This window comes from Rhincodon typus, chromosome 5 (assembly GCF_021869965.1).
Source record: "Rhincodon typus isolate 14 chromosome 5, sRhiTyp1.1, whole genome shotgun sequence".
Lineage (NCBI taxonomy): Eukaryota > Metazoa > Chordata > Chondrichthyes > Orectolobiformes > Rhincodontidae > Rhincodon > Rhincodon typus.
The window spans coordinates 59,742,323-59,758,677 of NC_063336.1; the positions used below are offsets into that span (position 1 = coordinate 59,742,323).

At 38.1% G+C, this 16,355-nt stretch overlaps 1 protein-coding gene across 1 annotated transcript in view; it reads left to right on the forward strand.

The window, feature by feature from the left end:
* The window catches only part of tpd52l1 (tpd52 like 1), a 31,310-nt gene extending 16,640 nt beyond the window's left edge, over nt 1–14,670 (forward strand). Inside the window, exons 5-6 of the mRNA XM_020528152.2 lie at nt 10,703–10,763; nt 14,175–14,670. Of these exons, the coding sequence (XP_020383741.1) occupies nt 10,703–10,763; nt 14,175–14,300 (187 nt within the window). The 3' untranslated portion in view covers nt 14,301–14,670. The remainder of the gene's footprint in view (nt 1–10,702; nt 10,764–14,174) is intronic.
* The last annotated feature ends 1,685 nt before the right edge of the window (nt 14,671–16,355 follow it).

Consider the following 16,355-nt stretch of genomic DNA (forward strand, 5'->3'; position numbering starts at 1 on the left):
GATTTACATGCATTTGGAGAGACAAGGACTGATCAGAGATAGACAGCATGTCTTTGCGTGTGGAAAATCATGTCTCACAAACGTGATTGAGTTTTTTGAGGGCATGACCGAAAAGATAGATGGGGGCAGAGCGGTAGATGTTGTCCACATGGACTTTAGTAAGGCCGTTGATAAGATTCTGCATGATAAACTGATTAGTAAAGTTAGATCAGGGAGAGCTTGCCAATTGGATGTAAAATTGGCTTGACGGAGGGAGACAGAGGATAGTGGTGGGGGGTTGTTTTTCGGACAGGAGGGCTGTGACTAGTGGTATTTCGCAGGGATCAGTGCTGGATCTGCTGTTGTTTGTCATTTATGTAAACCATTTGGATGAGAATATAGGAGGCATGTTTAGTAAGTTTGTGGATGACACCAAAATTGGTGGTACAGATGACCGTGAAGAAGGCTATCTAAGATTACAAAGGGATCTTGATCAATTGGGCCAATGGGCCAACTCCTTACAGTGATACATGGAGTTTAATTTGAATAAATGCAAGGTGTTGCATTTTGCTAAGACAACCAAGGGTCGGACTTATGCAGTTAAAGGCAGGGCCCTGGTAGTTTTTTTGTTGTCGTACAGAGAGAGACCTAGGGGTTCAGGTACATAGTTCTTTGAAAGTTGCACCATAAGTAGTCAGGGTGGTTAAGAAGGCATTTAGCACACTTGCCTTCATTGCTCAGGCCATTGAGTATAGGAACTGGATTGTCACGTTGCAGTTGTACAGGACATTGGTGAGGCCACTTTTGAAGTACAGACCTAGTTGCTCTACTATAAGAGGGTAATTATTAAACTGGAGAGGGTTCAGAAAAGATTTACAAGCTTATTGCCAGGACTGCAGGGTTTTGGTTATAAGGAGAGGCTGGATAGGCTGGGATTTCTTTCACTGGAGCATATGAGGTTGAGGGGTGACCTTATAGAGGTTTATAAAATCATGAGGGGCATAGGTAAGGTGAATAGCAAAGGTCTTTTCTCAAGGGAAGGAGAGTTCAAAAGTAGGGGGCATATTTTTAAGGTGAGAGGAGAAAAATTTAAAAGGGACATGAGGGGCAACTTTTTCCACAGCGGATAGTTTGTATGTAGAATGAACTGCCAGATGAAGTGGTAGATGAAGGTACAGTTACAACGTTTAAAAGACATTTAGACCGGTACATGAATAGGAAGGGTTTAGAGGGATATGTGCTAAACGCAGGCAATTGGTGCTAGTTTAGTTTGGGAAACTTGCTTGGCATCGATGGGTTGGACTGAAGGGTCTGTTTCTACACTGCATGACTTGGGTTGAACAGATAGAGATTGTGATAATCGAAAGGAAAATTGACAATTTGCCTAGCTTGGGCTAGAGAGAGGGAATCTATAAAGTAACTCTCAAAATGAAAATTAGTTCTGGAATTAGAAAGTACGTGGTGGGGAAAGGGAAAAAGAAGCAAGCATCGGGAACATGGAATAATTTTGGACTGGTTCCTGGAGAATAAAGCATCTGTTTAAAGACACTGTAATGTATAATTGTGGTGTGATATTTTTGATTGATAGCAAAATTAAATAGAGATTCTTTGGAGTATGGTGCCTACAAAAATAGGTTTAGTTGGTGTTGCTTTTATTTTATTAGTCAGAGTAAAATTCCTAGAAGCAAATTTCAAGTTATGTGATCTTTTCAGTTGGATGTTGGAAGCCAAATATCTTTTTCAAAGTTATCAGTCTCGGTGGGAATGTAACAAGTATCCCAAAAGCAGCTTTATCATGAAGTCTGTGGAACTTGCAAATATGTTAGCTAGTTTCACGTTTAATCATGCATTTTTCCAACTACTCCATTCTGTAGTGTACTATTTGTGCTGTTTGATATTGATTACTGATTGACTGACTGTTTTGCTATAGCTTATATTACCTCCAACTTCTGCTCCCAAACAGGTGAGATCAAAACAGTTTTGATATTTTGATTTGTCTTTTGAGATATTAATGTGGAAATGCAAGTTTGACACAAAACTCCACATTCTCATTTGCTCTCTGATTAACGTGCTGGTCCATGCATGAAGAGTTGATCACTATTTTTTCTTCTTGACATTTCTTTCTGAGTGATTTTGTTTTCTGTGTGATAATCTACCATTTTGAATCATGTTAAAACTTCGAAGCTCTAAGTGTTGTTTTATCTCTCAAATTTACAGTGAGCATGTTTTAGTTTTCACTAACTGATATTTTAGTAGAACGATCAAGTGATACATTGAACCTCTAGAGAATGTGAGAAGTGGGAAGGATTTTTGAGCAATGTTGGCCAGAATAGTGATGTCGCACATTTTGATTTTGTTTTTGTTTTGTAATTTACTGCTACCAGTTTTTCTACTGCCTGCAGCTGCCTCCTAGGTGTGGACTGATGTACAGCTGTACAGTTGCCGGGCACATTTGGATAATTCATCTTATAACTATGAGATGAATTTTGAACCCTGCATAATGTCCCTGATAGTGCACTCACCCACCCCTCAGTTCAAAAGCAGACTGACTAGTAGTTGGGGCTTGGTGGTGTGTTCGGTCTGATATGTATGGTGGATGGAGAGCTGTTGAGAGATCAATGCCTACCTTTCTAAGCTGGAATTTTACTAGTGGTGGCGCAAGTGTCATGGGGGCCTATCCACACTTGAGCCAGTTGAAGTGCTTGATGGCTGTTTAATGGCAGGGTATACACAGGCCATGTAGCAAGACTGCAGGGAAAACCTGATGACTAATCAAGGAAAAGGACATTTCCCACAGGGGTACTGGTTATTATTGAGAAGGAATTTATGTAGCTTTCTGTCCTGAACATTTGATACAGAGGACCAAAATAGCATCACAACTGGAACACAAGTTGAGTTTATCCAGTTTGACACAAATCTGAAATCATACTTAGAACTTTGTCAATGTGACTTAGCTACTCACTAGATAAATTTACAAAACCAGTTAGAAAGAAAAACTTCAGTTCCTTTTTCAATTGTGTTCTAATTAATCTTTTAGGAGTAAAGAATCAATGTTTAAAATATACATACTCTTTTAAAATTGAACTGTCAGGGAGTGCTTATGGTTTTTGGAAAGGATTCATATGAAGATCCATTTCAATTTACCCCACAGTTCGTGGAGATTCCAGGGTTCATAAAGTGAAACCAGCTGTTGGGCAAAACAGCTGAAATCACAAAACCTGAAGCAAGTATTAACCCATGGCATGTGGTATACAAGATGTAATTAGATTGTCTCTCATGGGATTGTAAAACCACTGGTATGCGTACTTCAATTACATAACGCATAGTGACTACATTTTGTGTTGTGCTGTGACATTTCTCAGATGTAATACATCAGCGTAATCTTTTTGAATTATTTATTTTCAACTTCTAGTTATTTTTTCATTTGCTTTTCTTTGTAGCTATATACAGCTTTTTTAAAATCTTTCGTACTTCCGTGCTGTGTAATGTATCAAGTGCAAAGCAAAGCGTGGATCAAAAAGTCAAGCATGAAAGACAACATTGGAAATTTCAGTTGATTTAAGAACTACAGCAGTTATGTTAACACTAAGTTTCATCTCGTTCAGAAAGTTCTGCATAGCATATATTCCCTGTGCTCGCATGCATTTCATGCATTATTTTGTGTCCAAGAAAGAAGTGCTGTGCATTTGAATGGTGGTGAATGGTTCCTTCCACCACGTTATCAATAAAACAGGAAAAAAAACAGTAAGGAGAGAAAGAAAGAGATTGAAGCTACAGGCAAGTGAAGTACGAAAGGATCCTTTTCAGATGTGTGTACTCTCCAAATCTTATATGGGCATGAACTTGACATTAACACTTGAGAATGGTAAAGTATTTAATTGGGTAGAGGAAACCAAGCTTAGCTATCAAGGTAATGTGGAGGTGTTTATCAAGGTCAAAGGAAGACCCTTCTTGAAGGATTAAGGATGGAGAGATAACAGTTATTAGTTAAATATGTGAAAATGATTAAGATGCAATTAATGCAGATTCTTGCTGGATTACTGTCTTGTTCTGGTTGGAAAACCACTTAGATAAGCAGCCAAAATTCCCAAAGTTTGACATTGTCAGCTTTGAGAACTCTAATCCAACTTTCAAGTGGGATAAGATACTGATATACTCAGTGATCCCACAGTTCTCATAGAAGAGGGAGAGTACACAGCCTTTTCATCAGTGAATCCTCAGCTGTGTCTCTTTATGGCAACTGGCTCCTTCAGAACAAAGCTAAAGAGTGGCAAGGTGGCTCAGTGGTTAGCACTGCTGCTTCACAGCACCCGGTTCGATCCCACCCTTGGGCAACTGTGTGGAGTTTGCTCGTCTTTCCCATGTTTGCGTGGGTTTCCTCCCACAGTCCAAAGATATGCACATTAGGCAGATTGGCCATGCTAAATTGCCCGTAGTGTCCAGGGATGTGCAAGCCAGATGGATTAGCCATGGGAAATGCAGGGTTACAGGGATGGGATGGGTTTGGGTCTGGGTGGGATGCTCCTGAGAGGGTTGGTGTGGACTTGATGGGCAAAATGGCCTGCTTCCACAGTGTAGGGATTCTATAAATCTAAAACTTCAAAGCAATTAAAGGAAGTTTACTCTCCAGACATGCAGCATGCAGGGCCACTGTCATGTAGATTCCCTCTGGCACTCATGAACCAAACTCCCAGCTGTGGGCACTTGTTCCTTGTGGATACCTCAGGAACGTTGAGGACAAGAAACAAAGTTGAATTTACCCTGATTTTAAAAAAAGTGTAGGTTGATGTCTAGTGCTTCAATTGGTGAGTTTGACAGGGGACAGTTGGGTAGCTGACCATTGCTCAAACCACACCAGGAAGGGGAAAATTCATGGAGGAGGGAGAACCAGTTTAGTATCTATATAAATGAGATAATACATTTTGAAACATATAACCAGGAATGGGAATATACATTTCGTGGAAAGGGAGTGAAATCTGCATTAATGGCAAGCGGAGAGGCAAATATAATTATATATAAATCTCAAACAGTGAGAGTGCTGGTAAATAAAACAATTTTAAAGCCAGTAATGTTTTAGTATATATAAGTAGAAATGCAGAGTACAAAAGTTGAGGAGTAATATTAATAAATGTGTTGGTTAAACTGTGGTTGAAATATTCTGTGCAGTTTTGGATGCCCCTGTAATTGAAGGACATTAAAGCTACAGATGCATTAGAATAGAGAAATGATATCTTATGAAATTACATGAGGAGAACTATCTCATAGGAACACAGCCAGCTAGGAAGAAATTTTAACATTGTGAAGTGTTTTAAGAGTAAATAAAGAAAGAACTGTTGCCTCTATCTGGAAATTCTATGACAAGTGTCACTACCTTCTCAACGGCAACTAGGAATGGGCAGTAAATGCTGGACAGCCCATGTCCCATGAGTGAATAAATAAAACAATGGAAGATGCAGAGCTGGAGGAGGTGTCTGGACAGTATTTTGGATGACCGCAGCGTCGCAAAGGCACAAATAGCCTTCTTTTATGTTTATAGTACCATTTTAAAACATGTTCTTATACGTTAACATTGTCACCAATTTGTGCGTGTTAAGTAGCTTTGATAAATGTTTTAGTGGTTGCCTTTTTTGTATACTTACTGCTTGACTTAAGCGCATTCAATTCTTTTCCTTTAATGCTTCCATGTGTCAGTTACCCTGTGCAGCATTCAATTAGTGCACCAGCAATGAGGTAATGTGATATGTGTTAATGTAACTAAGACCAAGCTAAATTTAAAATTTTAAGTTCTGTTTGAACTGCTTTAACTATACTTTTTTTTTCCATTTTGGGGAGAAACCAAGTCTTTTGAAACTTTCTCCAGTACTTGGGAACATTTTTGATAAGCCAGTGATGTTGATTTCTTGTGTGTTCTATCTTGTTTTACGGAGATGTATGCTTGTCAAATGTGGTAGATTGCGCTTATCAATTAAGGTTGTAAAACCAGATCATCAATAGAATTACATCAATTCACTTTGGACTTTGTAAAGTTTTAAGGTTTCTTCCCCTAAAATTAATTGTTAACATCATTTGCCTCTTAAAAATCAAAATAACTTTGTGATTTCCTCCAACAATTTTCACCTTCGTTAGAATTGTTTTATTTTGATTAAAAATGTAATTAGACAACATTTAAAAGGTGTCTGCTTGGGCATATGAATAGGAAGGATTTAGAGGGATATGGATCAAATGCTGGCAGCTGGGTCTAGGTCATATTGGGTTGTCTGGTCAGCACGGATGAATAGGACGAAGGGTCTGTTTCTGTGCTCTATTAATCTATGACTGTATAGCTATCTTGTAAGAATTATATGGCCCATTGATGTCAGAGACCTGAACTAATATTTGTAGCTGCTAATAATGTATTTTAATTTGTTAATTATAATAAACAGCTGCTTAATAAATGCATGGTACCTAGTGGTTCCCTTTTGCCAGCTATGAACATCACAAGTCCCGGAAGGCAATTTCAACCAAACATAAATTTTTAGTTGGCTTGACAAGGTACTTTCCCATTTAATATGAATGCAGTAACAGTTAGCAACCAGAAAACATCGTATTGATTAGTCTGATTGCTGTCCTCCTGATCCTCCATTGAAGTGGTTTTGGATTAGAAAATATCTGAAGTCATTTTAATCATCTACTTGTACCACAGCTTCTACAAAAAGTGTTTAAGCTGGAAGAAAGAATAAAAAGCAGTTGTTAAGCATTAGACTCGTTAACATTTCTAGAAGACAACAACATATTCATTTGTAATTTATTGATAACTTGCAGACAATAAGACATTCACAATACTTTACTTCTGTCTGTAATGTAGATATTAATTAATTAGTAAACAGAAGAACTCTACTCGAGCATATTAAGCATTTATTCACTCGTATTAGCAACAGTAATTTTTGAACAATATCATCTGGATTTGTCAGTTCTAGATATCAGTCATTGTACAAGTGTCCTAAAAATAGTTGGTCTACATTGCTGTGTACCTGAATTACTAACCTTTTATGATTCATCTACCAGAATACCCACATTCTTCTGTCAATGGTCTGCAATCTCTCAGTTGATTTAAATAATATGCTACTTTCATTGGTTTGATTTTGATTATAACCCACACCACTCCCAGCATGCCCAGTGTGCCTTGTTATTGGTATTTGGCTTTGTTATCATTGCTTTTTCTATTCTTCCTGTCAAAATGAACAAGTTCACATTAATTATGTATTATCTGCCTTTTTTGGTGAGCAACTTGATCTGTCTATGTCCTTTTGGTGCATGTGTTCAAGCTTCTGTATCTTCTGCCTGATGGAAAAGGTTGTAGGAGAGTATTACCAGGGTGGGAGGGATCTTTGATGTTGCCAGCCTTTCCGCGGCAACAGGAAGCATAAATGGAGTCCATGGATGGAACATTGGCTCACGTGAGTCTCTGGGCTGTGCACACAACCTTCTGTAGTTTCTTACAGTCCTGGGCAGATCCAAAAACTATCTAATAGATTTTCACATCTGCAAAGCATGCAGCTTCAAAAGACATTGGACACACGTACAGGAAATCTGTTTCCAAAAGCCACAGCAGACTCTGGAACAAAACAGAGTTCACCAAAGATACAGTATAACACCATCACACTGGCAACAAGGAAATTCTTAAGGAGGTAGACAAATGCAAACACGTTCATCAAGTGCAAAGGCAAACATGCATAAGGCGAATTTTACAACCTGATCAAGCTTTCCATTACCCACCAACAATTGATTTTATTGTCACGTGTACGAAAATACAATGAAAAGCTTTGTTTACGAGCGATACAGGCAGATCACAGCAAGCAAAGGATGCACAGATCAAAAAGACTTGGAAGTATACAGGTTACATTGCAGGTTACATTATTTGAGGCTAGAGTCCATTTAACAGTCTGATAACAGCCAGAAAGAAGCTGTCCCTGAACCTGCTTGTGCGTGTGTTCAGGCTTCTGTATCTTCTGCCTGAAGGAGGAGGTTGTAGGAGCTCATTACCAGGATGTGATGGGTCTTTGATGATGTTGGCCGCCTTTCTGTGGTAGCGAGCCCTGTAAATAGCAACTATGGATGGAAAGTTGGCTTCTGTGATGGTCTGGGCTGTAATTATTGTAATTCTTCGTTGTTTTTGTTTATGTTATATCCAGTCATATTTACAACTATCTTCATTTTATTTTTTAATTTGATAATACATTTAACTTGCTTAGTTAGACATGGATAGTGTGTCCTTCCCTTAGAGTCTTCCTTTCTCACTGGAATCTGTCTTTGCAGAGTGTTATGAAATATCTCCTTTAACTAAGTGTAAAACATGCGTCTGAGACCCACTGTTAAAATTGAATGTGAAATTCAATCACATCATTATCAGTGCTACAGAGGGCTGACTTTATTATTTAGTCCTATTTAATTGCACAGTCAGATCTGGAATAACCTGTTCTCTGGTTGGCTCCAGAATGCGCTGTTGTAAGAAAACACTCTATGTACTCATCTTCTGGGCTATTTTACTCCATCTGATTCATTTGATCAATATGTAGATTAAAATTACCCATGATTTTACAAGCTCCCACTATTTCTTCCTGTATTCCCTATCCTATAGTGTAGTAAAAACTGAAAGTGTAGTTACTGTTCAGAGGTCTACAATGCATTCCCATAGATGATTTCTTGCCTTTGCTGTTTTTTATCCACAACCAAACTGATTCCACATCAATCTTTAGAACTAAAGTCGTCTCTCTGTATTGTACTAATGTCATCCTTAACTAACAGAACTCTCCCCCTTTCCTTAGCTTTCAGGAATGTTGTAGCTCTTGATATTCAGATCTTGCAGTCATATCTCTGTAATTGCTTTAGATCTAACATATTTATTTCTATTTGAACTGACAATTCACTGATTTTCCTTTGAAGGTGATATGCATTTGGATGCTTTTAGTTCTATCATTTATTCGTGTTCAATTTACAGCCTTATCTGCAGGCACAGTCTTAAGTTTACATGCTGTCACTTCCTGTCACATTCTGATTATCACTAAGCAAAATACCAAAGAACTGTAGATGCTGGAAATTGAAAACAAAATCAGAAATAACTGGAAAAGCTCAGCAGGTCTAGCAGCATCTGTGAAGAGAAAGCAGAGTTAATGTTTCAGGACCAGTGACTCGTCTTCAGAACTGATTGTAGCTTGGAAAAAATTGGTATATATGCTAAAGATGGGGTGGGGAGAGGAGTAAATGATAAGTGGAGATGGAGCCCAGAGAGAAACAGTTGGGCAGACAAAGGAATGGGTAACGGTCAATCTGGGAGAGTGAATAGCTGCTAATGGGAACTGTTAGTGGCTGATAGTGGGTTGTTTGTGGTTGCACCAGTCCAGATCTAAAGAAGAGTAATACCCGAAACGTTGACTGCTGTTTCCTCCAGATGCGGCCTGGCCTGCTGTGTTCTTCCAGGCTCCTGTTTGTCTACCTGTAGAAGGTTCACTGGATTCGAAACATTAACTCTATCAACAGATGCTGCCAAATCTGATTTTATTTCAGATTATTATTACTGCTATTGTTACTTTGCTGTCTTGCCCATGCTCTCTTTAATTTAATTCATCTAATTCAATCCATTACCATACTTATATAACTAGCAATATGGGTCAGTTGAAGACCATCCCAATGCTACAGCTCCCACTTTCTCCAGTACGGTTCAAGTGCTCCATAAATTGAAACCCATTTCTGCCACCACAATCTTTCACTCGTGCATTTACTCTCTAGTTTCTTTTACCCTACTCCAGTTCACTCAGGGCTCAGTATTCAGAGGTACTTTTGAGGTTTGGCTTTTTAGTTTAGCCCCAGGCTACTCATAAAACCTGAGCAGAACATCTTTTCTAGTCCTCCCTGTGATATTGACAACTGGGTGCCCATGATAACTGGATCGCCCTCCTCCCACTGGGTGTTCTTCTTCAGCTCAGAGCAGATATAAAATATTACAATTTCAAATACATCACTTGAATTTTGAAAAACAAACAGAATGAAAACCTTACTAACCAACCAACCACCTGTTTTACTGGTGTCACACTTGGATTTTTCTCTCAACTTGGCTAGCCCACAGAATGAATCTTCTCCCCACCACCACCAAAACCCCCACCCATCTCCCCCAAACCCCACTCTCATATTCTAACGCCTTGAACTGTTCCCATTCACCCCAGCTCCCACCCTACCCTCATTCACCACACCCAGCATCCCCTTGTGCTTCACACCTGCTGGCCCCTCAGCTCTCACACAGTTCTGTTGTCTTTCTTTTGATGAAACCACACCATATGCTAGCATGGTAAAGATTCCTATTATATGTTAAATTTTAGTTCTGCCATAAGAGTATATGTAGCTCTGTAATTTCTACTGGTTGTGCCTGTATTTTGAGAAAACTTGGACTCCTATTCGTTTCGTGTCTGGGCATCTCTTCATAAAGTCAACTTATTTTGAGTCACCAGAAAGTTTTTGGACTTGCTGTTACATCAATAGTTTGGAAGTTAGTTATAAACTGGAAGTGCATACAGCAGACTAGTTTGTATAAAACATGATTCTTCATAAGAGATAGTAAGAACTTATGATTCTTCGTAAGATTGTTAATATTTATAAAATATGAATCAAAATGTGTGAGCCACTTAAGATTGCCTCTATTAAATTAATAAAACTGCAGAACACAAAATCATTATATTTCTTGTTGCCACAGAAATTCTCCAGCGTTCAAATCCTTTGAAGAACAGGTGGAAACTACAGTTAGCAGTTTGAAGGTAAAGATTTGGCTGCCATGATATGGTAGTGGAATTTGCCAGCATTGCTATACCTCTTAAACCAACCCAATTAGCTTGGTTTGATCTAATTTTGTTGCATTTAGAGTTTGACCTTTCCTTTAGGCATTTGAATTTCGTAGATTTTTTTGTCAAAATTTCATCTGATTAAAGTACTGAAGCTTCACATTTACAGGATGCTGTTTGTTATATCATATAGGATATATGGCACAACAACCAGTCCATGCTAGTGATTAAGCTCTATTTGTGTTTCCTCCCATCATTTCTCAAAAAAGTCTAGCATTGTAACATGTTTTCCTATCTCCATCATATGTTTATATAGCTTCCCCTAAATGTATTATACTATTTGTTTCAACCGCTCCCTAAGGTGGTGGGTTTTACTTTATTATCATTCTTTGGATGAGCTCCCTTATAGGTTTTCTTGGTAACTATCTTATATCAGTGGTTTTGAATTATGCTCTTTCTGCCAAGGTGTAACATTCTATTTGTTTCCACTCTGTCAAACTGCTCATAATTTTAAAAAACTTCTATTGGGTCAACCCCTCGGTCCTATTTAAAAATAGAATCCTTTACTGGTATTTATAGCTATGCATTTCTGGTAGCATCCTTGTAATTCTTCAATGTATTGTCCCCAATACGCCTCTGTCATTTATATGAAATGACAACTAGAATTGAACATGGTTCTCAGGATGTGGTGCAGGCAAAAGTTCAATTCAAGTTTAATGTAAATATACCTAACTCTCTGAACTTACTTAAATTTGAACTTAGTCATTTGGTTCTGTGGAAATGCAAATTAGGGAAGGTGATTTTACACCATCATCCTAAGTCAAAATTACCCTGTGGAGAGGGAAAGGCACTAATATGACCCAGTCACTGAAAGGAGGGAGATAGCAAATAGGGGTCATATCACATTTCAGGATTTCAGATTTTGCTGCTGTGAAGAAAATTTGATTCCTTAATGTTGAATATGGTATAACGCAATGACCAGCATTTGTTAGTCCCTTTCTTGAATTTCTATAGTCCGTATAACGTACATAAATCCATGATGCTGTGAGGTAGAAAGCTGTCGGAATTTGACCCAACAACAGTGAACAAGTCAGGATAGGCCAGGGATACTCTCCTGGATTAGTCTGGTTGCAAAGTGGGTGCAGGACCCAACCATTGGCAAGGTGCTCAGAGAAATGCCTGGTGATCTCGATGGTGCTCCAGTCAATGGTAGCTTTGAATCATCTGTGTCATCAGTGAGACAGTCAAGCTGCACAGCATCAAGTAGAGAGTGCTGCAGTGCCTGCCACAGCCAGAACACCAACCTACCCATTCTCCCATACAGCAAGCTCGAATTCAAAGAAACACAAGTCCTCAACTCCTTTCACAATACAGGTTAGTGTAAAAAGTGATTTACTTTGGAGGGGGTGGGGAAGGGGAATGAATGGCCATATTCCCCATTTGTTATTGGCCCCTTTCAGTGAAAGTCTATCAGAGCGCTTCAAATAAAATGTTATTTTGAAAATGTGCTTGTTCTTAGCATTTCCTCTGAGAAAGCCCACCACAGGGTTTGCACTTGAGTCAGAAGGTTAGTTCCATCCCAATCTGGAGACTTGAACCAGAAATGTAATCTGACACTTTAGTGGAGTACTGAGGTCATACTGAACATGGAGCAAAGAGGTGGGATGGGCCTGGAAAGAGGGAGATTAGTGTGGGCTGGTGTTGGAGCTTCCCACTGAAGGGGGACTTCTGATCAGGTCAGTGAGGAAACCAAGATCTAAATTCTTCTCTGTTGTTATGGAAATTATATGCTTTTACTGCAAATGTTTCTGTCACAGGAATAGACTACGGTGCTCTTCTGAGGGTTGGTGCAGACTTGATGGGCTGAATGGCCTCTTTCCACACTGTGGGGGATTCTGTGTTTATTCATGTTAATCTCTCTGACGAAAGCTAAAGAACAGAGCTTAACCTAGTTGCTAAGATATGTTCACAGCAGGCTCTGGAGAGTGTTTGAGTTCCTGAGGTGGAGGCAAGTGAATCCTTGTCCCCTTTAGAACTGGCTCTTGTCACCAGCTTTCTATGATGTTACTTCTGCCAACATTCCCCCGAATGTGGCCAGCTGGAGTTGGCAACCCTATGTTAGAAATACCTAGAGGGTCTGGCAGCATCTTGGAGAAACAATATTCATGCTTCAGGTATATAATCTTCCATCAGAACTGGAATTTGTTAGAATTATAATAGGCTGTAACCAAGTGAGAGGAGACTGGGTGGAAAAAGAGCATACTTCAGAGTTAAAGATGAGAGCAATTAAATAACAGAAGTTTTGATGGCACAAGGACAAAGGGAGTGGTAATGGATTAAGGAAATATACAAAGGATGTATCTAGAAATGGTGTGATTGGCTGAGGGATGAATGGCTGCACCCAAAAGCAAAGGAGAAAACAGAGCTATTTTGTCTCATGTTTTTCACCTGTTATCAGATGCAACTATTCTGTTCAATTGTGTTTGCCTACATCCAGAAGCATAACAGCAAAATATTTGAAATAAAGAATGATTACAAACCTAACAAACCCTTAAAAAATGAAAAAAATTATATTATTAAATATGAAGGTGCAGAGAAAAAGGGTTTTTTTTAAACTTTTCAAGTTGGGTTTATATTGCTCATGCAGTTGGAATTCATCATCAGATGGTTGGTGTCAGAAGACAGCCTCTTTGACCTTTTTCCAATCCTTCCCTTTCCTTGCCTAAAACAAATCACAATTCTCAACCTTTCCCAATTCTGATAAAAGGTCACAGACATGAAATGTCTCCACAGATGCTCCCTAACCCAGCTGAATGCTGAGTATTTTAGTAACTGCTGTTACTTTGTTAAATTGTCTGTATCTCAAATTTGTCCAACAGAGATACAAACAATGAAGCTAGGGGAACCTAATACTCAAAAGTAATCAACAGATTAAATAATAGATTGCTGTTTCAGAATTCTAAAGGCTGTTGAGTTCCTGGTCTTCACCCCCATCTAAGGTTACATTAAGGTCATGTGAGAGTTTCTGTGCTAATATTACCTGTTGTGTGCTGCTTTTCCTGGCAGTGATTATTATTCTTGACCACTTCATATTGGTAATCATCTTTTCGTTGGCCTATTGCATTTCATTTCTCAATGTAGTCATCACCCCGGAGTGATTTAGCTACATACCTTTGGGTGATATGATTATACATTCTTGGATGTGTAGTTTTTCTAGAATTGTTTATTTTTAAAGGTCCTGATCTCCAAGTTAACTAATGAAAGGCAACTATAATATTCAGTCTGATTAAAAATATGTTGCTGTTTGGAGATTTTGAGATGCTATCATGTGTCTAGTAGTAGTTTTTTTTAAAAAAAGCCACTTTCAATAATCTTGTGTCTGTTTAGTGTAAAGTTGGTGTACCTGCCCACAGCAGTGGAAGTTTTGAAGATGTGCTGAATTCTACTGCCAATGCCAGTGTTCAGGAATCAATTTCAGGAAATCGTTCAACTAAAGATATCGAATTTTTTTAAATCTTTTCTATAATACTGTAGGATTTAAAATGCATAAATCTTGGTGTTATTAGATTTTATTTAAAATTCAGTATATCTATGTCTCCTGTTTATATTGGGGAAAACAGCCTGGAATTATTTAAAACAAAATAGTGGGAAGAAACTTTCTACATTATATCAATAGAAAATTGTTTCACATACTTTTATTCTTGGACTGTCTTTCTAATTTATGAAGTGCTTATTCTAAGCTCCATTTGTACTTGTATTGCAATGCAGTAAGTTCACAAGTTTTGTCAAACCACTCCTGTTAAAAGGAATGTTAATTGAACCAAAATGTATTGTACTTCTGAAGTCTTACAGAAAAAAAATAAATTATTTCTTGAGAACGGTCCATTTGTAATTCCTTGCTGTTCACTAAGTGAAATGATTTGAAAATATATATTTGGAAGTAGAATTAACTATTTACAATATTTGTTATAGATATTACCAATCTGTTCTGTTAAAATAACTTGAAGCACTTTAAAGATATAATATTCAGAATGTACAGTATTTCTAAGGTAGTCTTGGCTTTACCTCTTAATAATGTTAAAGTTTTATAGAGTCATACAGCATGAAAACACTCTTCAGTTCAATCTGTCCAAACTAAACTAGTCCCACTTGTCTGCGCTTGGTCTGTATCCCTCCAAATGTCTTTTAAACTTTGTAACTGTGCTTGCATCCACCATCTTCTCTGGCAGCTCATTCCACAAACTAACCACTCTGTGTAAAAACATTGGCCCTTATGTCCTTTTTAAATATTTCTCCTCTCACCTTAAAAAGATGCACTCTAGTTTTGAACTCCCCCACCCAGGGAAAATACCCTTTATGGATTGTATTTTATGGGAACACAATGGACATTAATTTGTGCAAATGTACAAAATAATTGTTCAGCACTTGTTGGTCCAGTATCTTGGAGACTTAGTGAAATTGAACAGAAAGGAAGAAGTCAAGACATAATTGATTATCCATCTGGTATTGATTTAGGCATTCTAAAGATGCTATGAATTGGGAAATATTCTTTTCATTTCTTCAGTTTTTTAGTGCATATGAAAATGGCATGTTCTGAAATTTCTTATTTACTGTCACTACAGTATTCCAAAGTACATTGACATTAAAGTGGGTTCCTTTCCCTACTGTATGAGTACATGTAGAAAATTTTAATTTATGCATGTATAAAAAAATGGCTAACCAATAGGTAATAATGTTAGTAGTGTTACAGGGAAGAAATGAAAATGTTAAACCTTTCATTGCCTCAGCTGTTGGAACCAAACTTGCTTCTGAATCACAGGGTTCTGGGTTCAAGTCTGACACTTCAATGCAGTACTGAAGGTGCATTTCATTATCAGAGGTGTTGTCTTTCATATAAAATGCTTACTGAAGGTTTTATCTTCTGCTTGGGTGGATGTAAAAGATCCCATGGCACTATTTTGAAGAGTAGGGAAGATGTCTCCACTGTCTGGGCAACTATTTATTCCTTAGTCACTGTCTCTCAAAAGAAAATTGTCTGATCATTATCACGCTGATGTTGTGAAAGTTTGTTGAGCACATATTATTGTTTCCTCTAGTGATTACAATTCAAGTGAATAGTACTTCATTGATGGTAACACGTGGATATGAAAAGTGCTCAAAAATACAACTGTTTTCTTTTTTATGGAAGGAGCAAATTAACTTAATCCTTTCAGTACTGTGTGACAGTTAGCCTTTTCTGTACTTTTAGGAGTGGAAGATGACTGTTCGATCCTATTTCATCTCACAACCTGTATAAGAAAACTGAGATACTTTTTCCCCTATTTATTTGCCTTCATGGAAGTTGCTGCCAGGTTAATTTTCTATGGGCACCAGTTCCTCATCCAAATGGCCCTGATATACATGCAAGCATTACTTAACTGTTTAGTTGCACTCCAGAACAATGGTCATAGTTCCTTTCCAAGGTATTGGGGCTGAAAGTTCTCTCAAGATTGTTCCACTAATTACTCAGGCCCTGACTAACACTTACTTGTAGTTCTTAATTTCAGTAATCAGGTATAAACTGAGACT